Source organism: Equus caballus, chromosome 12 (assembly GCF_041296265.1).
Source record: "Equus caballus isolate H_3958 breed thoroughbred chromosome 12, TB-T2T, whole genome shotgun sequence".
In the NCBI taxonomy this organism is placed as follows: domain Eukaryota; kingdom Metazoa; phylum Chordata; class Mammalia; order Perissodactyla; family Equidae; genus Equus; species Equus caballus.
The window spans coordinates 27,967,194-27,991,182 of NC_091695.1; the positions used below are offsets into that span (position 1 = coordinate 27,967,194).

At 49.6% G+C, this 23,989-nt stretch overlaps 1 protein-coding gene across 16 annotated transcripts in view; it reads right to left on the bottom strand.

Moving 5' to 3' along the window:
* Nucleotides 1–23,989, bottom strand: part of LOC111772089 (liprin-alpha-1) — a 112,667-nt gene that overhangs the window by 18,995 nt on the left and 69,683 nt on the right. For all 16 annotated transcript variants that reach the window (XR_011423942.1, XR_011423943.1, XR_011423944.1 and 13 more), the window contains 7 exons: nt 22,783–23,006; nt 19,882–20,113; nt 14,544–14,695; nt 13,384–13,556; nt 12,897–12,990; nt 6,772–6,853; nt 6,464–6,664 (listed from right to left, as the gene is read on the bottom strand). Coding sequence is in view for 13 of the 16 variants with exons in the window: in XM_070229638.1 (XP_070085739.1) it covers nt 6,464–6,664; nt 6,772–6,853; nt 12,897–12,990; nt 13,384–13,556; nt 14,544–14,695; nt 19,882–20,113; nt 22,783–23,006 (1,158 nt within the window). In the remaining 3 variants the exon portion in view is untranslated. The remainder of the gene's footprint in view (nt 1–6,463; nt 6,665–6,771; nt 6,854–12,896; nt 12,991–13,383; nt 13,557–14,543; nt 14,696–19,881; nt 20,114–22,782; nt 23,007–23,989) is intronic.

A 23,989-nucleotide genomic window follows, 5' to 3' on the forward strand; every position in this document is an offset into this window, starting at 1 on the left:
CTTTGGGGAGAAAAAGGAAAAATAAAATCTTAAAAAAAAAGTGAACCGAAAAATAGTTTTAAAAGAAGAGAGAAGCAAGACAACAACTGATAGAACTGAAAGGAGAAACAGAAAAATCCACAGTTACAGTCACAAGACCTCAACCCTCCTCTGACTCAGTCACTGATTGAACAAAGAAGCCAAAACAGGCAGACAGACCCCCTCAGTAAGGATCCAGAAGCCTTAAACAACACTATTGACCAGCTTGACCTAAGTGACGTTTCGTGGAACACCCCACCCAATAACAGCAGAATACGTTCATTTCAAGTGCGTATGGGATTCTCCAAGACAAATCTCAACAGATCTAAAGGGACTGAAATCATACAAACTATGTTCTCTGACCTCAACAGAATTAAATTAGAAATCAATAATAAAAAGACATCTAGAAGATTCTCAAGTATTTGGAAATTAGCATACGGCTAAATAACCCACGTGCCAAAGAAGAAGAAAAGAGAAATAGGAAAATATTTCTAACTGAATGAAAGTGAAACATGATCTATTCAAAAATTGTAGGACATGGCTAAAGCAGTGTCTTGAGGGAAATTTATAGTATTAAACACTTATGTCGTAAATGAAGGAAGGTCTCAAAGCAACAATGTAAGATTCTACCTTAAAAAACTTGAAAAAGAAGAACAAATGAAATCCACAGCAAGCAGAAGGAAGAAAATAAAAGAGCAGAAATCAATGAAACAGAAACAAGAAAAATAAAACTATGAAACTAAAATCTGGTTCTTCATAAAGATCAGTAAAATTGACTAAGCCCTAGACAGAGTGACTAAGAAAAAAGAAAAGACGTACATTACCAACATCAAGAATGAAAGAGGGGACACACTATAGGACATAGACACTGAAAGGGAAAACTGTGAACAACTGTAAGCAACTTAGATAAAATGGGCAAAAGACATAATCTGTGAGAGCAACTCATAAGAAAGAGATAAGTTGTATGTTATCAGGACTCAAATTTGCAGTTATAAACTTTCTCTCACATACACATAAAATCTTTACCTTAAATGTCTTCACTGGTGAATCTTACCAAATATTTATGGAAAAAATAACAATTCTACACTATTATTCCCAAAAAAATAGAGAAGAAATGCCTAACTCATCCTATGAAGCCAGCACTATCCTGATACCAAAACCAGACAAAGACATTACAAGAAAACTGCAGACCAGTATCTCTCATAGACACAGATGCAAAATTCCTCGACAAAATATGAGCAAATTAAATCAATAATAAATTAAAAGAATAAGCTATCACGACAAGTGAGGTTCATCCTACGAACATAAGGTTGGGTCAACACTTGAAAAATCAATGACATTCATCCTATCAATGGATTCAAAAGAAATACCACTATATCATCTCAAAAGATGCAGAAAAGGCATTTGACAAAATTCATCATTCATTTATGGAAATCTCAGCAATCTAGCAATGGAAGAAAATGGCGTCAACCTGATAAGGGGCATCTACAGCAAACACAGGGCTGACATCCCACTTAAAGGTGAAAGACAATGTATTCTTCCTGAGATCAGGAACAAAGGGTCTGCTCTCACTAATTTTATTCAGCGCTGCGGTGGAACTCCTAGCCACGGTAACAAGGCAAGAAAAAGAAATCAAAAGCATAGGAATTGGAAAAAAAAAACCTGTCTTTATTTGCAGATGACCTGATTAGCAACATAGAAAATGCACCTACAAACTGGCTGTGAGAACTACAGCGAGCTTATTAGCAAAGCGGCAGGACACAAGGCCAGGACACAAACACGAGCTGTGCTTCTAAATACTAGAAGTGAACTGGAAACTGAAATTTACAAAATGCCATTCACAATGTCATCAAAGTCATGAAATCCTTAGGGATAAATCTAACAGAACACAGCCAAGCTTTGTACAATGAAAAATAAGCACACACATTATATGTATCTACAGACATATCCAAAGAAGGCACTCGCTGCCCCTCTGTCCGAGACCAGCTGCGCCCGCAGGCCTTCTGCAGTCCCATCACGGAATCCCTGGACACAGTCCCTCTCAACTACCACCGTGCTCTGCCTTGAAAACACGGCCTCTGGTCTAATTTATCACTTACACCAACCAAGCTGGAAGAAATGACTCACACTCCAACAAGAATGCTCAAATTCGAACAGAAAAAAACATTTTCACTATTTTCTCTAAGCAACCATGAGTGGGAAAAACATCAAACATTTTCGGGAAATCATCACACTGTCATGTTTTTCACTCTTTCAAACCTTACTCTCATCTCATATGCCTGAGACTTACGCATGAGCATCTGGTCTCATTTCCTTGCCTGTGATTACGTATTCTTAAATGGGCACACAACGCAAAGATTTCTAAATAAGAGAATTCCATGGAAGCGGAACCCTCCTCCTTTTTGTTTACTCATCATACACTCTAGTCACACTTCTTAAGTGGTCAGCGTCAGATAACGTAGGTCAGCGACTGAGGATCAGGCCCAGTCCAGGGAGCCCTCCATCTCCCGGGCCGCCATCAGAGCCTTCTGAAAAAGCCCTTGACACGGATCTCCATCATCGGACAACACCTGGGCCAGAAGAGGCAGCCACTGCCCAGGGCCTGCTAATCCACCACTGAAATGATCACAAACACACTTCTGTGATCTCTGTAAACTGTGAGGGCCGGCGGCAGGGACTGTGGCTGTCCCGCTCACTCCTGTGTCTGCAGCAAGCAGCACAGCCTCCCACAGACAGCCCACATGTGCCACTTGCTAAATGAAGGCACCCACGGCTCTCACCACACCTTGATGCTTTCTTCCCGAGGGCCCGAGGAAACCTTGAACGTCCTCTTGGCTTCAGAGCTGGCCACGAGGTAAGGGCACAGGAGAGGAACACTGTGTGACCGCGGCCCTCAGCAGACCGGGCGGCCTCACAGAGCCCAGGAAGCCTCTTCACTCCTCTCATCTGGGGGAGGCGACAGCGAGAGCAGCTCTTGCTTACTAGGAACACTGAGTGTTGGCTAACTCTGCTGCCGCGGGCACAGCTCACCCGTGTTTGCATTTCTACTGCAGAGAGCAAACATTCCGCTTATTTAATTTATACCTCGTGCCCCGGACACAGGGAATTTCCTACTCAAGTGCTGACAAAGTTCTGCTTCCTAGTGTGAAATACACCGACATTTAAGTAATTACGAAATGCACCCTTTTTAATTCACTGATGGTCATCAGTGGCCTTATAAAGAGGTAGCTGACCAGGTTAAATCATTAATGAGGATATTTATCTGGCGTAGCAGCACAGAAGGCCCAAATCAGGAGCAGAGGGCTCACACCATCATATTATAGCTTCTCTCTTCTTTTGTTACAAAGAGAGAGAGAATTGGCTTTATGTTGGGAATACAAACAGAGGGAAACTGGCATTTCAACCAACAACTTGTACTCAGGAAAATTCTGATTTGAAACTATCCTGATTCTTTTCAGACATACAATGATCCCGTGAGGACCCTGAGCACTCCGCCCTCAGCAAGAGCCTCGGGAGACGCCGCCTGCTCACACCACGCGGCTGTGCGGGTCCCTCTAAAGTGCGGCATGTCACACAGCAACGCTGGTGGGGTCACAGGCAGGGACACCGCTGTGTTAGTCGAGCTGTCTCAGAGGAAGGCTGCAAGACACGTGACACGTGTGGCAGCTTTTTGTGAGCTGAAGAGCTGGGGAGCTGAAAACGGAAAAGTACATTAAGCAAGAAGAGGCTTAATTTCTGAGAATTCCATTAGTAAGAAAGCCTTTTGATCAGCACTTAGTAAAACACCAACACGAAGACCCGGACGTGACGTCTCCACAGCAACTCCTGTGCTGGAAAGTTCTCAGAATTCAGTTTTCCCACCGGCAGACCTTGCGGTTAAGTTACCCAAGCGGGTACTTAAATCCGCAATGTCAGGAGCCGCCGAAGCCCCAGGACCGCGTCCAGGAGCCGGTCCGCTACACAGAGCCGTCTACGCTAACCAGAACTGACACCACAGCCCCACGGAAGAGAGGTTCAAAATTGACCATGAGACGTGCTCTTTAACTCTACGCTCTGCTTCCGACTAATGCTTTCAAATCGTTAACAATATTCTGAAAAAGTTAAGATGTTAAAAATGTCAAGAAAAGTAAATTACGAGTTTTCATACGCCAATTCTTTTTGTTGCTGTACATATAGTGAAGAATATAGTATAGAAAGTCTCCAACCTGAGCCCAGCTTCCCTCCTCATCCTCCTGATGTTACGTGGTTAGGAATGAAAAGAACACAGCTGTTAGTATCGGTGAGCTTAGTAAGGCAAGCAGATCAACTTCAGAAGGTGCAGCGAGACGGAGGGGAAAGTTCGAGAAATCAAGGTATCATGCAAAACGCATGCAAAACAACAATCCCAGCTTCTCATGCAGGAGCAGAGGCCCCCCCCCCCGCCCCCCCCCCCCCCCTGCAAGCACACTCAGCGAGGGAGAAAATGGGCCAGACCCTCAAAATGGAGTGTTCGGCCGAGGCCTCTCCCTAAAGGAGGTGTGAATTCAACCTACTCTAAAGAGAGAGGGCGTACCAATGTAAAGTTCCTGGAAAAATCGAAAATAAGACAAAATACGGATCCTATTTTATACATTTGACTAATACCTAGCGGAAATACTTATCAGGAACAACTGAGTGTAAAATGACCTTTCTGTTTCCCACAAAAAGGCCGGGAATGGCGCCGCTTGTAAGTGGGGTGCCCTGGGAGGAGGACAGGCTCGGGGCGGGACTGACCGTTTGTGGCGAGGCCGCGAGTGTTTCCATCTCCTCATGCATTAACCAGACATTTCCTGTGGTCTCCGGTGACGCAGGGACCACCACATCCAGGGCGAGGGAAGCAGTGACAGAGAGGAAGGTGGCAGACACGTGAGCCACGGGCACACAGGAGGAGCAGGGGAGGCGAGGCCCGTCTCCCCCTCTTCTCATTTGAGATGCCCATGTAGAAAAGGAGAGAACATCGACCAGCTCGCCCTTCTTAAAGAGTGACCACACCTAATTAATGCTGTGTGGTCAGCCACACGAGAAGAGCCCATGATTCCTAGAGCTGGATCTGCCCTGCTCACCCCCTGAGGTATGTGAAATATAAAGAGAAGAAAATACATTTTGCGCCTCTCAAAGTGTGAGTAATTCTCCAGTGCCCATCAACCCGCCCCATGGGAAAGGGCCTCAGCCCAGGAAGCCCACGCAGCCGAGCTCCGGACTGGGGGAGACGGCTCGGGGCAGGCGCTCCCAGGATGGGGCCTCTCGGCCTGCACAACCTCGCCGGGGGGCTCAAGAGGCAGGGAGCAGGACTGAGTGTGTCCAAAAGAAGGCCCAATCGCAACTGTACCGGAACACCGGCCCCACGTCCCGTCCCCGTCACTGTAGCCGCGGACAGCCAGGCCCCGCGGCTCTCAACGCAGAGCTTCCCGGGGGACGGGCTCTTCACCACTGGCCGTTAACCTCAGCTCGCAGGACGTGAGCTTTCTCAAGACAGTTGATAAAAACTTGGGGAAAACCACCCCAGCGCCTTCACTTGCAGAAAGGCCACTCTCATGTGAAATGATGGGGGAACAGGGACCAGATCGGATACTGCGACAAAACTTTCCGCTGGGAGAAGAGCTGTCTGTGCGACAGGTGAGAACACAGGCTGACTGTCGCTACCACAACTCTTTACTAAGAGACAAAATCAAACAAACAAACAAAAAAGGCTCTTAACACTTTTTGTGCAAAGGAACCGAGGCCTGAATCGGGCCCTGACCTGCTACTCAGAGAAGCATGCCTGTGAGGCTCTTGGTTTCTTAATCAGGGTTTTTCTCTCGAGAGTAAACCAAAAGCTAAAAGCAGAGAGTGGGCACTGGGCCAATGAAAAGAGTCTGCACTTTAGAAATGAGGCGTTGGCCTGCCCTTATCTCCCAGTAACCGCTAATGTTTTCATTAGATTAGTTTTTAACGTTTCAAATAGGAGGACCCTCTTTAAGGACGTTCGAGGTCTCCCCACGGGGAGCAAACCGGATGAGCACAGGTAATGCCTGGTGCGTGCGCACACGCAGGCTAATGGACTGCTCAGAACCCTGAGCTCCCAGGGCCCTCAGTGCCAAAAATGGAAGCACCGAGGGGCCCAACGTCACATTAGAGTAAAACACTGCTTATAGCGCAACTGGGGATCGAGGCTTTTTTCCCTTCACTTTTGATGAATTTATGTTTAAATTTGTGATCGCTACTGTTGTTTTCAGAAACTCCTACTTCTATGTTACAATGCAGCCACTGAAGCCAGGCTGTTGTTAAAAAAAGCATTCAATAAAGTATTTTTAACCACTCAGTTTTCACCCGTTAGAAGCTGTGACGTTTCTGCAGGCTGAAATTTTAAACCGGAGCCCTGGGTGTGTTTACGAAGACTTGGAGAAGCAACGTCAGGAGGGGATAAACTGCTTTCAGGGAGACGCACCGTTCTTGACGTAGGAGGGGCTGACGGACTCGTGAGGGACGTGATCGCCTGAATGGCCAGCCTCAGCTTCAGCCTGTGCAGAGGGTTGCTGATGCCGATCTTGCGCTGGATCTCCGTGTCTGACAGGGTGGACATGATAGCCCCACTTTTCACGTTGGCTCGGCAGGCGGCCACATACCAGGCTGGCAACCCAACCCAGAGCTAGAGACAGGAAATGTTAAGGCCAGAAGGTTATGCACAGTGTGTGAAATGGATTAACACGTTCACATGAGTCACATACTTGATCCAGGATCGAAAGACGACTATACCTCCAGCCAGACGCCAACAGTTGGCCCATCCCATTGTGCAAAAGGTAAACCTTGTCTCCGGGCTTCCTCGAGCAACTCATGCCTACAAATAACCAGACAGTCACAGTGAAAGACTCGATCACACGCATACAGGAAGCAAGTTAGCAGAGTACTCGCTCTATACACTTTCACAAGCATAGTAGCACATATCTCATTATTTTCCTTTCATCTTCTAAACCATCCACTTAACGGTAGTTTGGTACATGTCAGGAAGAACTCCTGAACAATGAAATGCTGACGGACTCAACAAGGTTCTCTGTAGAATCATCTCCTCGCAGAATTAAAGAGTTATTACCCACTTTAAAAAAACCCAGCAGAGCCTTTGTATCCAAGGTAGGACATTCAAGCGAAAACATACTCGCTCTTCTCTTTCTAAACGATGAGGGAAAATATGGAGAAAGAGGAAACTAGACCGGGTCTGAACAGAGAAGCCTGCCTCTGTGGGAGCTTCACAAACGTTCAGCGTTCACACCACCAACACCGAGAACAATGTGGATTTTTAACACTAGGAATGGTCTACTGTAGCAAGCAAGTAGTGGACTGGATTTTGGCTGTTTCTCTTCCACGTTGCTAGTTAGCTAACTAGGTATTTGCTAAATTCAGACATTGGGTCATTCTGTGGTTTAACCCACAGGCTTCAAATCCAGAAAATTTCAACCCGGACAGTTTCTACCAGGACCCCAGACGGAGTGTGAGCCTAAGATGCCCTGCGCTGACAGCTACCGTGGGGCAGGAGGCAGGGAGGAGTCCCAGGGCCCTCGTGAGATCAGAAATATTCTGTAGGCCTGATTTTCAAATAGGCGAACTGGAACTTTACCACATTACCATCTTTGCAAATGATTCTGTCTACTGGGAACATGGCTATGTAAGAGAGAACAAAGAAGCTTCACGAATCTTATCTTACTGCTTTGTGCTGTTTACCTCCAAGCCTTTCTAAGACACCCTATCACTTTGACAGGGAGAGCCTCGGAGAGGAGACGGGGCTGCTCACCGCACGCGCCCCGACACCCCAAGTCATTTTCCATAATCATTTCTACAGAACACGTCGTCGAATCTTTTACTTCTAAAGATACATAACAGCTCTTCAACATATTGAAATGCTATTAGACTTTTCTTAAGACTATGAAGTCTACGGACAATTAAAGCTCAAAACGTTTCACACAGGATCTCAAGTAAGTGTTCCTTAAGTCACCCTTAGGCTTCTGGGGAATAACAGATATTGTAACTATCCAGGATAATTCGACCAGAGGATGCAACAAATATCTTAATAGCTCAAGTAGAGTTAACAAGGGGCAAACTTCTCTAGTTCAAATAAGCAAAGCTACTCATAAATAAAAAAGCAGCCAAGTCCACTGGAACTGCCGTCCCCCTGACACAGGAGGCCAATGCTGGACGGAGGGGAGGAGGGCCTCGCTGGGCGGGACCGACCGCCAGTGTGCTGAATTAAGTGCCACTTTGTGTTTCCTGGGGACAAGTTCTCCTCAAGGACAGTGGCTCTATCTTATGTAAGCATGTCTGTGAGCCACAGGAGCCATACGAGCAAGACAAACACCTCCTCGGCAGACAGAGCAGGGAAAGACCTGAACCCTGACAGCACGGTCAAGGCCCAAGTCCTGCCCGCCTGGCGCGGCGGAGGGGCGGGGATGGCACTGGTGCCGGGCCAACAGGGCTTTCCGATCCCCACACTCTGAAGTGAACTAAACAGGTACTGAGTCCGGGGCACTTGGCAGAGAGTTCGTTTTTCATATGAAACAGACACTCACTGTACACAGGAACATAGGGTTAAAAATAGTCTGGTAATTCCATCATCTGGGGACTGGTGCACACCCTTCTGACTTCACCTGCAATGGTCGTTGGCTTTTATCAACAGCTTTCTCTAGTATGGATTACTTCTGGGTTTCACAGTGCAGGCCCAGCGCCCTGCTGAAAGGGCGATAAGGCAATGGAGGGAGAACGATGCATATCTTAGATGCCGCCGAGAGAGACGCGAGAAGTGAGCGCGAGGGCAGAGGAGACTCCAGCTGGGCGGCCGGCCCAGGTCTCTGTCTGCTTCCAGCTCCCTCCCCTATCAGGCTAGTTGGTGACCTTGAAGACCCCACACGGAGCCAGATCCCTGCGTTATCACCCCAGGCAGGAACACCAGCACCCCCTTCTTCTCTGGGGGTGACTGTTCTGTCACGTGAAGAAGGCCCCTGCCCGTGGGAGAGGAGAGGGCAGCGCCCCTGGAAGCTGTGCAGGGTAGGGCGAGCACAGGCTGCGGAGACCAGACTGGAGACGCCGGGGCCAGCGCCACTCCTGCCCTCTCTGGAGCTCGGTTTCTCGAACAAATACGCTCCCTTCTTGCTCGGTATAGGAACTGCCTTTCCCTGCTGGCCACTGAGAACGGCCTCAGGCAGACGGCTGCTCTCCTTCGTTTGTGACTACTCATCAGAGCACTTTCTAAGAATCAACAGAACCACCCGTGTGGTTCGACTTCACCGCAACCAGAGATCACCACGATAGCTGCTGAGTCCTCGCGACAGCTAACCGCCAGGGCACGAGGTCGTCTTCTACTGGCCCTTCGCTCCAAGGCCTGAAACCCGAGAGATCGAAGGCGGCGGGCCTCTCAAGTGCCGTGCGTTTCTCTGCATCCTAAGTCTACCCGAGGCACCCACCTCTGTTCTGCAGAGGCTGAGGCAGAAGCTGATATCCTGGGGCAATGAGGTGTATTCTGTGTGCCCAGATTCTACGGCCCCAAACCACTGTCCAGAGCAAACAGAAGACTCGTCTGCTTTCTGTTGTTACGTATTTCCCTCCTCTGCTTGGAGATACTGCAATCTCTGTCATCGCTTTGTCCACCCTTAGGATCTGCGATCTCCGTTTACAGAGAGCTACTCGAGAAACAAGGGCGGGGCTGCCGTCCCTGCGGAGTAAAGGGACGAGCGCTGGGCCCGCGATAGTCAGCCAGCAACTCGCGGCTGCTTGGCTGGGACTTGACCTCCTCCCTCGAAGATCATTCTAGACCCCAAGGGCGATTTTTTAAATACCTCTATACCAGGAAACTGATGTGCCATGTTTCCCAGCCTTAACATTAGAGTCAGAGGAGAAAGACATTCAGAAATATGCTAAATCCCCTGGGGAACAGGCACACGGATGAGACAAACGTCATGTAACCCGTGAGTGACGGCGTGTGTTTTACAACTAGGACAGGACACGATGATGAAGTTATCTTTCATAACGAGAAGCGGTGTGGGCTTTGCTGACCAGACCCCAGATAAGGTGTACCATCCAAGCGACACACGCACCTCGTTTCTCCGAGGCTGACACTTTCAGTACCATGGCACCTTGCACCAACACCTGCTGGGCTCATGTCACAAACACGGCTCTACGGCCCACGCAAAGCACTACTCCCGCCATGGGGTGCAGCTCGCTGTCAGAGGCTGGGGGTGGGGGTGGCCAGGGTGAGGGGACCCGGGACAGCTCTCAGCAAAGCAGCACGACTCTCCCGGAACCTCAGTTCAGAGCCTGAGGCTGGTGACCGCCAACGCCACAGGCTGTAACACACGCTCAGCACAGCACACCCTCTGCCTCAACTTACCCTGTGACCACACTAGAGTCAACCAGGGAGAAACGGGAAAGAGAGCATTAGAACACCAGGTTACTTAAGGCGACGGAGTTCAGACAGCACCAGGGACACCCGGCAACGCTGTGGGAGCACCGCCAAGCGGACGAACACAGTGATGCTGATTTCACGCCAGCGGTACCCTCCACGGATTCATTAAGCATGTCCAGCACCGAACGCGCCCACCACTCTCTTTTATGTAACTTTGACAAAACCTGAAAGTGAGCTCTCCACCGAAGTCACCAGGTTCTTGAAAACTCTCTAAAAGTGGATGTGTTTGGCTGTGTGACTTTGGCAGCTAAAGGCACACTTTTGAGGTAATAAAAAGAAATATTTCTGAGGACCGTATTTTGATTCTTACCTCTATAATGCCATAAACGTAAAGCTGTATTCCAATAATACTTTTTCCGGATAACTCAAACATTTTCCCACAATTATAAATAAAGCATTTTTCCTAAAGTCAATTTTATTTCTGGTTAACTGACAGAACTAAAATTACCCACTGTAGTCAGACAAATAACCTCCATACTTTGAATTTTTCCCTAGTAACTTACTAGTACATCCTAGACCTTGCCAAGCACGACCACAGAGTTCAGAGAACGGCCTGCCCCTGGACAGTTACAGCTATGGTGACACAGAAGTGCAGAGCCAATGCCATCACGGGGAACCCGGAGCTCCAGAGAAACCTGCCTACCACCCACCACCACACACGCTCCCCACGCAGCGGGAAACGGAGTCACGTGCCGGGACAAACAATAAAGGCTGTCTCCACACAGCCAAGTGCTCAAGCACACCTCCTGCGAATTACAAAATAAATTTAGAAAACAAGAGTGACCCAAACTTGGGCCAATTTGAATAGTTTGTGACCCTACAGGAACCATGAACTTCCGGGGACGAGGACCGAGGCGCACTGCCACAAACCTTACGGATTTTATTCCAGCATGTGCAAGCGTGTGCACTAGAACACGTCAGCAAAATCTAACGGACACATTTTTCCTGGCATGGCTCCAGGAGGCAAAAGGCCTGGCTGGGATACGTTTCACAAAGGCAAATGGCAATTACCCAAGTTACTTTAAAACATTTTTATACAGTTCAAAGACAGCAACGTTCAAAGCACGTTTTGCTGTTCAATGGTGTCTGCGGATTTCCATTCACGGGGACCTGAAAGACTGAGTATTCCTAGGGCATGGTGAGCAATAACAGAAACAACGGCACTTCGCCTGAAATAAGACCAGCAGCGGGCCAGTCAAGAAGATTAGCACGATTCTGAGAAGAGAACGAAAATGAGGCAGGGTTCACAAAAGGGAACCCAACCGGCAACTCTACAGCTAAAGGCACGTGGCCTCTAGGGGAGAGGGTCCCCGGGCCCCAGCGTGGTCCTCGGGGCGCACTGTAGGCCCGGGTGCCACACCAATGAGGCTGTCTCAGGGTACTTGAGTGGCCAGACGACCTTTCCTATCGTCAGACTGACCACAGAACCTACCAATCGTCAGCCTGTCGCAAGGCCCAGCTTTGCCATCTGACCACTGGCTCTCGCCCGTCTTGCCCATTCTCAAGGTCAGCGCTTCCCTCTGGGACTGCTAACTGCCCCTTCTGTCGTAGAGGGTGGTTCAGTTTCAGTTTTCAGTCGCCAGTTCACTGGGATACTGTCTCTCCCTACCTCGTTCATCTACTTAATTCTGGTTGACATACGGTCAACCAACACACAACCTGCTCCCGATCAGAACGAAGCCAGAGAAACACGCACACACTATTCCTCCATGCCCCTACCCCGGGGCATCGCAGCGTCTCAGCACCTTTGCAGAAAATGATCACCCTGCTATCACCTATTTTCAGAGTCAAGACAAATCGGAATCAAAATTTAATAAACAGACCACAAAATCACGAGTCTATTGAAGATAAAAATACAAAATCTACCGGAGGAGGAAAAAAGGGGCAACACAGCGAATATTTCCTGACAGATCATAGCCCGCACGGCAAACTCTGAATGCTGGTGATCAAGTCGGAGTGGTGGCTGCAATTACACACTCAGTTCTCCCTATTTTAGGATGGCTGGCACTGTTGCCAGTGCTTTACGTGTGTTTATGTAGCGACAGATGCGTGTCTAACACTCACAAAGCCGTGTGAGGCGCGTACCGCTGCACTCCCATCTTAGAGGAGGAAACCGGGAATGCAGCAAGGCTAAGCGGCCCCTCCCCCCAGAGCTGATGCACTGGAGCCGGACTCGGGGCCCCACGCCTGGCGGGGAGCCCTCCTCGTCAGACAGCTCTCCGGGGGACGGGAGCCTCCCCTGAGTCCTCTCCCCCTTCCTGAGCAGAGGCTCTCAGCCCCCCAGGAAGCACAGTCTGTTAAAAGCTTTAGGTTAACCTTTCAGAAGGTAATATAGACACATAAATAGATACTACATTTATTAAATAAACGTTAGTTAAAAATCAGGCACAACTGAGAAGTGTTCAGTGAGATGGACGAATAACGAAAAGCTTACTTTTTTTGAAGTTTCCGGTTTTTCTCCGCCTGTCCTCCCAGTTTGCTGAGTCCCAAGCCATCCTGAGCTGAGTTTTCGGTCTCCGAAACGCCAGCTGTGAGGGCCCAGCGGTTGAAACAGCGAGAGAAATCAACACGGCCGCATTAGGTGAGTTCAGAAACAGGTGGAAGAGCACTTGCAGGCAAAGAACACCTCTAAAGGCTAAGTTTCTGACTAGGCAACCAAGGCACGAGAATGCTCGAGAGACAGTGAGCCCTTTCTGTCTGGGACGCCAGGTTGTTCAGGGCCAAAGAACGTCCACCGTGGCGCTCTGGGTCGCATGTGTCCCAGAGAAAACATACGCCTCCTGAGCTTTCACTCCCTGAGAACGCCCAGCGTCTTCGACAGACCGCCCGTGGGAACAACCGGGGGCACACAGTAGGCACACACACAGCAGGCCCCCCGCCTCCATCCTAAGGGTTAAGAATGTTTGCTGGAAGCCACCCACCTTGTCCTAATGACTCCTTGCCGGCATGTCCAGGTCGGCCCTTTTCTTTCTTGCCAAACAGGCGGCCGATGGAGGACTTGATGCCCTTCTTCTTGGGGGCTTTGTGGAGTGAGTCCTGGCCACTATTACTACTGCTGGGGTTGCTCACGGGGCCGTCCTGTGAGCCTGTGGAGCTTTGGGAACAGAAAACGATCTTTAATGAGCGCCCTCGTCCCAACACAACGTTCCATTCACAGGCACTAGAACACTCCACGCTTTTAATACTTGCTCTTCCAACTACACGAGCATTCCAAGTCTCCTCCAGGCATGTCTCCTTCGCAAAATGCATCGCGTGTAGAAACGAAGGCTCCCAGCCATCCCACCACGGAGAACCGTTTCTGAGGAGCTGAGGCTCTGAGCCGGAGCTCTCCTTCTGAGAAGGCTTCCAGTCCGAACCATGGAAGGCAGAGAGCACCATGAGCCCACCTGAGGGCCGCCCCTCGGCTGTGAAGATGCTCTCCCAACTGGAGGCCTGACCCCAGCGCCCCAGCAACCTCCCCAGTGCCACCGTCCCTGCCGCGAAACAAGAGCCACAGGGCCAACTGCAGAGGCGGCGAGGATGGACACCTGCACCCGCCACCGAGGGCTGCCAGGGCGGGACAAAAGCACAGCCCGTGGTAGTTTGACATAGGAGCACACTAGTCACCCACTGGCTCTCATGGTCCCTGTGGGGAGGCGCTTGGAGCGCTGGGGACGAGGTGGGGCTCTCCACAGCTCAGAGGCAGAGAGCGCATCCGAGCGGCGGGACACGGACGGTCCTGCAGAGCAACGCTCAGAACACGCCACATGCTTAGCAAATGCTCCACAAGAAGAGAAAGTTCTCACAAGAGTCAATTTGCAGCCTCTGAAGAAATGAAGGCTTTCTAAGATTGCTGCTATCACTGAACTCTCTTTCTAAACTCACGTCGCCCAAACAGACAGCATCTTCTGCTGGGCTCACCTGAGCTCCCAGGGCAGCCCGAGGGCATCATCTAAATCAACTCAACTCAATTAACCGGTATTTCTTTAAAGTCATCATTCTGACTTTTTTCCCCAAGAAGAGAGCAATGGATTTCTGAAAGCTGAGCATGGGAAGGCGGTCTGTTTGGAGCCGGGCTAGGGTGGGACGCTGCCCTCCTTACTTCCGTAAGTCCCTGAGGTCCTCGTGGCCGACCGTGTGCAGTGTCCCTTTGTGCAGCCTGTCCAGCCGAAGGGACCGCGGGGAGGGCGGGGGCGAGGTTTCACATTTTATTGTCGTCTTGTCGTCTCGTACCTCTTCTAGGGAGGCTGGCAACTGAGGGGTTGAGACCAGTGTAAAATTAGTGAACAACACACTGTGACCAAAAAAACCCCACAACACATAGGCTTTAAATTATAACCATAAACTTATGTGGAAATCCATGAGCTATGCTTTCTGCTGAGTACAACCAGCCTCGTTTTAGCCCAACGCCACGTTAAAGGACCGTCTTACTTATCAGGAGCAGGAGCACAGAGCAGAGCCCGACTCCTGGCCTACGAGCACCAGAACGAGCGCAGAGATCCGGGCAGGACACACGGGCACTCCTCCTCCTGAGCCTCCTCGCAGCCCGAGGGCCCGCCCGCCCTAGGATCCTAGGCCACCACGAGGACAGCCACTGAAGGGCACCGAGATCTGAACCACGCCCAAAACCTCGTCCTCACACAGCACGCACGGCACTCACTGTCCCTGATGAGGAGCTGAAGACGAACGTGTTTATCTCCTGATGCATTCAGAAGAAACACCAGAGAGGGCAGAAACCTCTTGGGTAAACTGTCCAGAACTTTTTGTTTTGGGAGAAAAAGAGAAATAGCTTGTACCATGATCCGCTATCATTTTGAGTAGGGATGCACCTTCCTGGACTCTGTAACAAGTGGAAAAGTGAAAAGGGATCTAACTCCTGCATCCCAGACACGCCTGTCTGTCTCATACGTCTCAGCGTGCAGAACAGATGCTATAAACTGAGGTCTTTCTACGCGGTTTAAAAGCAATTTGTTTAAGCCGGCTCAAAGCAGTCCTGGCCTTCCACTGGAAGATCCTCTCCTTCAGACTGCCAGTTTTCCCGTGTCGGGGAACGTGAGGACAGGAAGGAGGCGGTGGGGAAAACGTTAACTCCGGCAGGTCTTACTGATCCATGTGGCTCCGTGGTGAAGGCAGGGCTGGAGTCCTCAAAACGTGCATGGCAGGCGTTTGTACAAACAGCAAGACCTGAGCAGCCAACTTGGGCTTTTTTAATGCGACTGTGTAGAGTGTCGCTCCACTGCAGCCCCACAGCGGCTCAGTGACAACCAAGGGGCTTAGTGCAAAACGGAGTCGAACTCATTTAAGATAGAACCTTAAGCCGTAGCTGGATAGATTCCGCATGCTCTCCTGATTTCAAATTACAATCTGCAGACAACCAAAGGCTACGACGGCTAGAAACTATCCATACGAAACTGAAACAGGGAGAGATTTCAAACTGAGGTTAAAACAATCACCTATAAAAAACAAAAAAGAACAGGACAGGGAGCAGTCCACGGGACTGAGTTCACTGTCCTCAGCGGAGACAGAGCTCAGGAGGAGCGGCCCGCCCTGGCCGGTGGCTGCTCCCGTTGCGCCCCCGTGGTGAGGGGCCCTGCCCAGCCTGGGGCCCGCCAGGCTGGGGCCTGCACGCTCTTTCAGAGCTGACTGGAACGAAGCTCCCCGACAGCTGGGGGGTCACGGCGGCGTAGGCCAGGGACGCTGAGGAGGAGGACAGTGCGTGGACCACGCCGCCCGTGTCTGCACCGTGCCTGCACTCCTGCCTTTCATCCTCACCACAGCCCCACAGCAAGGCCCTCGAAGGAGCCAGCCAACCAGCCCACAGTGCAGTGAGCAATAGGGTCAGGCTGTCCTGCCTGGACGTCAATCAACACGCTCCTTCCTTCCCTGAGAAAGCCTTCCCACCGAGGGAAACACGGATGCGAGTCGGCGGGACTGAGGGCGTGCTGTGAGCCGCGGGGCCGGTTATAAGCTCTGCTCCTTGCAGATCGTGCACGGATGGGCACCGTCTGCGGCCACCCCGAGGAGCGCGCTTCTGTCGTTGTCTTCACTTAAACAGGAGGGCAAACCAAGGCGCAGAGAGGGCGAGCAGCACACCCGGGTCACAAATCATCACTGACAGCGGGGACTTGAGCCTGCGTTTCGCTGAATCGCCACGGTGCTCTGCCCAGCGGAGGGCTCCCACGGCTGCCACCCAGCTCATGTGCTCTAAGCGCTGCGGTCAGAGGACAGCTGCCCGAGCATCCGAAGGGCGGCCTACCAGCGCAGGATCAGGCAGCTTCTGGGTCGGGGTGCAGGCTAGGCACATGGCGTGAAGGTTAGGAGGAAGGCATTCTGGTCAACAGATCTGCTCCCCAGTGCGTGCACGTCCTCCAAGAACAGGGAGGCCCGATTCACGACTATCTATAAGGAGAAGAGGCCCGCTGGCCCCCGCTGTCAGGGACGAGTGAGGAGGTGAGAGAATCTGCAGAGAAGTCAGGCCGTGGGGGAAGCGACTCAGTGTCCTGGTTTTGAAATCAGACCAGTCCACACTGCAGCGTTCCCTAACTGTGTGCCCCTAGGCACAGCACGTGGCCCCTCTGAGCCTCCGTTCCACATCTGTCCATGGGGATAACGACAGTAACCTGCATCTCACCGGAAGTCCATGAGGACGAGAGAGCAGACTCGTAGAGCACTCAGCACAGGGCCTGGCATACAGTAAGAGCTCATGACAGCTAGCTATGTTTTTTTTTTTTTTTGAGGAAGATTAGCCCTGAGCTAACTACTGCCAATCTTCCTATTTTTGCTGAGGAAGACTGGCCCTGAGCTCACATCCGTGCCCATCTTGCTCTACTTTATATGTGGGACACCTCCCACAGTATGACTTTCGCAAAGGGGCGCCAGGTCCACACCCGGGATCCGAACCGGCGAACCCCGGGCTGCCGAGGAGCAGAACATGCGAACTTAAGTGCTGCGCCACCAGGCCGGCCCTTCTAGCTATGCTTATTAAAATTAGTTTTTCCCCAAACTAAAATCTGTGGCTCTGCTTCAGTAATTTCTCATTGAAAAAATACTATAGCCATTATAAATAAGCATGCAATGATGAGAAGGCAAATGAGTGGAAGAAAGGCATACCCTTACGCCTGTCCCAGCATTCTATGCAAACCACCAGTGACCTGTCTCCAACAGGACAATCGTCATTTGTGACATGCCAGGTGAGTGTCAACATGTCCATTTAAATGTCAGTGATTCACAGGGCTCATTCATGCCAAATGATAGGTGCCCGTCAATACTTCAGAGAAACAAAGGTATGTTAAATTACTAAACACTTGACCTTTCTATGATGTTTCCTTAAATCACTAGGCTGACGGACGCATGCAAAGAAATGAAGAGAAACCAGATTTACTGCATACTCTGAAGTTAAAAATTCAAGGATCAGTACAGGTAAATATATTAAAAAGAGAATGACAAGACAGATATAAGCGAGCTGAGATTCAGAGAAAACGTAACTGGAAATGGAACATCTTTTTCACCATGAAATTTAAACAGTAAGTTACTCAAGATTTACTAGAGAAACACTATAAATCGTTACTCAGGGAGATAAAATTCTATTACAACATATACAATTTATTAAAATACGGCATTTTATAGAACAAAGGGCCCTAACAGTTGTCTATTCTAAGCCAAACTTCTCTAGAACTTAGTTTGCCCTAATGAAAAACATGTCTCTAAACATCAATTTAGTTGACGAGGAAGTTATTGCAAGACTTACTATAAAACTGAACAAACCTACTTTTAGTTATTAATCACCTATTGGTCATTCATATAAAATTCTTACCTAGAAATTGATTTAAAATTTCTCAAACATAAATTTTTTGATTAAAGCAGGGTACCCTGTGAAAATACGTAAGGATAAAAGCTAGCAGAATAGCAGGTGGAATCTTCACATTCTATGATTCCTATGAGATATGTGAATTTAAAAAATAGTCTATTAAAGGCATTAATTGTTTATGTCCAACAAGTTGATGAAATTTACAGTCTTGAATATAAGCATCAAAACCAAAAGGTATACTGTTTGTGTCAAGTTTCCGTTAATTCTATACTTGGCGGATTATCTCTGTATATATAAAAGATTTCATTTCTGAATTACACAAACCCTACACAGTTTGAATAAAAGCACTCTGATCCAGCGATATCATGCCTGTATCCACATCTGTTGTACAGTGACACAGCAGTAAAAACGTATCACTACTGAGGGAAAAAGACACTATTTCATGAGAAACGAAGATAACGCAGAAACCCCACTAATGAGCCCCAGTGGCCCCCACACACACACCATGGCCCCCACTGTGGCGGTTCCCTGAGCACCCCGTGGAGGGGGTGTCACAGCGCGGGCTGAGGCCTGGACTAACAGTGACAAAATAAACAGAAGGATGACACAGGAAATCAAAACTAAACACGGAAGCAGACACAGCGTCAGCCGGCACACACAACTACAAAAACAAGGAAAAAGAAAAACAGAACTGTTTTTACAAATTCTCTGAAAGGAAATAAGCATGAAATTGTCAAAGAGCTTAAAATATCAGCTAATGAGCTAACGATGTAAATTATAAAAATACTATGTCAAAACACCGCGAAATGGACTAGTTACCACTTCGGACGCTACTAAAGCGATTCACGGTTCATTTAATTACACGCAGGCTAACAACGCAACTAAAAACGAAAATGGGTGGTAGCAGAAGAAATGAGAACGGAAGCGCAGTGAGAAAGCAGAACGCTGTCAACATGATTTCATGCATTCACAAAACCCAGACTAAACACGTGAGAAAGCTAGGCACTATTCTTTAGAGCAGCACGCTGTCGCGGTCCCTGCACTTCCAGAGGCTGCGCACGAACGCAGCCCCGCGCTTCCCGGGGAGGCCAAGCGGCAGCGCGCTCTCACTCACGCCACCCTGGATTCACCTGCAGAACCGGTGCCAAGCATGCCACCGAGGGCATTATTAAGAGGACCGATTTAGCTTTTTCTTCAGTTTTGTTTTTGACGGCATATTCTGTACCCTCCAGTCAGGCATCCCGAACGTAAAGACAGACAGCACTGACTCTCTCTGCACATTTTCCTATATGTTACGATGGCTGCTGTATTTACTTTTGTTACACTGTCTATTGCTGGAAAACAAAAATATCCCCCTAGCTGCCGAACCCTGCAGAGCTGACCACGCTCAGAGCTGAACAAGTGAAAACTTCTCTGGAGTTCAGGCATCACCCCAATATTAAAATTAATTTGTCACCATGCTATTGTTGAATGATTAAATATGAGTTGGTTTTAAAAATCTCAAACCTCTGAGCATAACAAATGCACCTGATTTTCTTCCGGGTTAAAAATAAAGCATATTCGTGGTGTCCAAGACTTAAATCAGGTGTGTCGGGGGCGAGGGGAGACAGCACAAGAAAAGACAAATCCTTACCAGAGTCATGATACCTAGTCTGTCCACCTCCCGAGCTGGGCTGTGCGGAATCCTTCGCGGGGTGGACCGGCCACTGTTCGGAGGAGAGGAGCCGGCGAGCGAGGAGGCAGGGTAGAGGGGAATGGAGCTCACTGATCTAAAACGACGAAGATTGCCAAAACTCCCACTGCCAACTCGACTCTCAATCTCCTCCGCCCGCTGCTCTGTGTTTTCCTTTTCTTCCTGTATCAACCTAAAGTAAAAACAAAACAGTCATCCTTCCTTCATTAGCAGACAGATTAACGGGTTCAGATGAAAAAATCGGTGCTTGCATTACTGTAAGGAAACTCCAATGACGGTTGCTCCAACAATTAACACTTCAGCAAAAACGTTCTACTTTTTCTCTCTTTAACACACTCGGCTTCGGAACAGCACAAAGTACACCTTCCACTGAGTCTTACCAACTATCTCTGATCACTCGCGTTTGATTTTATTTAAGTACCCCACAAGTCTGGAGGGGCTAGTTGGCAACTCTCTTACTACACAACGAGATGTTTGAATTTTACAGCTCCGACATTCCCACTTCTCAGGGCACAGCTGCACATTTACCTATCGGTTTTTTTGACTGGAAACTGGGAACTCTGATATAATCAAAAAATCAATTTACAAAGCAATCAGGAGTTTCCAAACACTTAAGTCTCTAGACTAGACGAAAACATTGATTTTTTTTTTTTAAAGGTTGAGTTCGAACAAAAGTATTTTGTTTGTATTATTTGACAGAATTCTCCACCAGCCTCATCTGAATGAATTCACGTCAACCATGCTGCATTAATTTGGAAATTCATAATTAAAGCTCTTCTCTCCTAATGTATAGTGGATGCTTAAACAGCAGTTTTAATATTTGACTATGCAAATCATTACTCTAATATTAAATTAGTAGTAACCTTGCAGTAACCTGTCCAATTAAAGTTCTACTTATATATTCTGAAAGTACTTTCTGTTACTGATACCAAGGCAGTGGACAGAATTTACCATTTATATCAGGTCAACTTGCTACATAAAGAAGAACCCATTTTACTTAGCAATACACTGTGAAAAATAAAAGCTGACGTTTATAATCCTTTCGCGTTTCCCACAGCGATGGGGAAAGGCAGTCTTCCGGGCTCTGCGGGGTTGAACACAGCACACGAACCGTGGTTTACGGAGGCAGACTGCAGGCCGCACACCCCTTCCTTGCAGAGCCTACAGCTCTCCCTGGAGTTAGTTCTGCCCCTCCTTCCCTCCCGCAGGCTCTGCGCAGGAACCGGCACTTGGCGTCTGTGTCAGCTTGACAAGAACAAAATGTTGGCAGCAACTCTGCCTGGACCTCCCGCAGGGTCACCGGCACACGGCTGGTCTCTGTGTGCATGCAGGACCGGACCACGGCTGCCTCAGGCCTGACAGGGCAGATCTTGGGCTCCCTGTCACCCTGCACCCCAGACCTAAGGCCTCTTAATCCCCCCTCGGACGGGCAAGTCTTTGGCTTGATGAGCAGTGCCATGTCTGCGCCCAGGATCCGAACCAACGAAACACCGGGCCGCCTGCAGCGGAGCTCAGGAACTTAACCACTCGGCCACGGGGACAGCCCCCCCTCGGACGGGCAAGTCTTTGGATTGCACCCCACAGTCGGCCCTTTGTCGTGTAAATTTACTGTTATAACTGCTAAGAGGCTTTCGAAAGAAAACACCTCTGAAACACTGACGAGGTTAAGATTCAAACCATTCTTTGACCACTGTCTTTTTTTTTTTTTTAAAGATTGGCGCCTGAGCTAACAACTGTTGCCAATCGTCGCCTTCTTTCTTCTTCTTCTTCTCCCCAAAGCCCCCAGTACATAGTGCTGGATTCTAGTTGTGAGTGCCTCTGGTTGTGCTATGTGGGATGCCGCCTCAACATGGCCTGAAGAGCGGTGCTGTGTCAGCACCCAGGATCCAAATTGGTGAAATCCAGGGCCGCCAAAGCGGAGCGCGTGAACTTAACCACTCGGCCATGGGGCCTGCCCCTGACCACTGTCTTGTAATGAACCAATTTTCACATTCTATTAGTTTAATAGAGGAAAACGCAAGTAGGAGTGGGAATTTGCCAATCTGAAAACCTCGGCTTTCTGTTCCAGGTGGTTGGGTGACACACCTGAAAACGTGAGGCTCTGAAAGACACACAAGAGGGCCCTCCTCAGCGCTGGAGGAGGCACAAGCGGCAGGTGGACGCTGCCCCAGCTCCCTGCCCCCCGCAGGGTTCAGAGTTGGGGGACACTCAGGCTGGAGGGGGGCAGGAAACTCTCCCTCCCGCTTCCTACTGCATGTTTCACCTTCGCTTGCCAGTGGACTGAACTCTGGCGTTTCTCCTCGTAAGTCACCCGCCACCTGGCACTGCCCGTGAAAAGAGTCCTGCTTCTTACCCACAAGGGCGCCAGGCCAGTCCACCTCCTCCTGGCTCTCCATGGTGCCCTGCCCCACACCACAGCTCCCCTCTGCACTTCGGAGCAGGGAGGCCTCCTCCGATGTGCGCTCAGCTCTCTGCACCCCGCCCGTCTCTGGAACCCGGCCTGGGATCCAGAGTGGCACAGGTGGACACTGAGCTCCCCGGCAACGCTCTCCAGCTGTGTCATCGGCTCGTGGGGGAACGGACCGAACCCCTTTCACCCTTCTGCAAGATCTTACACAAGTGTACCCACACCACAACTGTGGCGAGAACGCCCGGTCAACTGAACTTTCCAATCAAGGGCAACCTCAGAACTTAAAACTATTCAAACAGGATTGAACAAAGTTTTACTATCATGGGACGTGTAGAATACGTCCACAGTATTTCTTCCAGACTGTCCTAGGTAGCATACAATTCTTTAGAGACATGCATGGTGTCTGTGGTGCTATGCACAAGCCCACGTACCTGATCTCCTTGTTGATGGCGTCCAGCTGCTCCTGAAGCATCATGGCCAGCGTCTGGGCATCGGCCTGCCCACTGGGGGACAAGAGGCCAGCTGGGCTGAAGATGGTGTCCCTGTCGTCTTCGCCGTCGGACGCGTCCACATCACTCTCGAAGGCCTGCGCCACGTTGGCCAGGACACTCGCTTGTTGGGCACGTTCCCAATCCTGTTCATTAAGAGTCTGTACCTAGAAACAAGAAAATCAAATCTCAGCAAAGATGGAAAATAACAACCAAGTTACAGCAACTTACAGTAAACCTAGCAGAAACTTAAATATCTTTTAAATAGAAGCCCAAAAGATTTTGGAAAAATAGGCCATGCTTGTAAGTGGCTGACACGTATTAAGCAGGCAGTATTTCAGGGGCAGGACAGTCGATTACTTAGACTGCCTGGTAACAGTCACATCTCACTGTGGACACAAGGCATTTCCATGACGTTATTCACAATGGTGACAAGACCGAGTGCAAACAAAAACTGAAAATTAGAAAAATACACCATGGGGGGGCCGGCCCTGTGGCATAGTGGTTAAGTTCGGTGCACTCTGCCTCGGTGGCCTGAATCCACGGGTTTGGACCTACACTGCTAGTTGGCCACGCTGTAGCAGCGAACCACATATAAAACAGAGGAAGACCGGCACAGACGTTAGCTCAGGGCTAATCTTCCTCAGCAAAAACAAAAACAAAAACCACACACACAAAAACATGGCACGATCAGCCACGCTAATGGGAAGTAAAAAGTTCACTAGATCCACGGCAGCTGTGTTCACTGCAGTTGCCACACCACTGTACTAGTGTTATCGAGTAACACACCTCACTGGAGTTCCCCAATCCTCCCTCTTCTGAGCCCGGTGTGAACGAGCACAGACAGCAGCAGGCAGGGGCAGAAGGAGACAGCAGGGCAGCCGTTGGACGCACTCGTCTCAACACCCAGGGAAGAGCGAGCTGGCGGACCACGGTCTCTAGAGAACTGAGGCTCTCGGAGAAAAGGCTCCTCTGTGCCGAGCCAACTCCTGTCTCGCGTGATGGAGGGGTACCGTGTGCAATCAGAACGCGCACAGAGAAGGCATGCGCGCCGGGGCCACGTGACCCATCCCGTGCGGCTGTCTCAGCCCCTCTCTCGAAGCCTCCATCTCTTCCTCTCCCGTCCTCACTGAGCCCAGGGCCCTGCCTC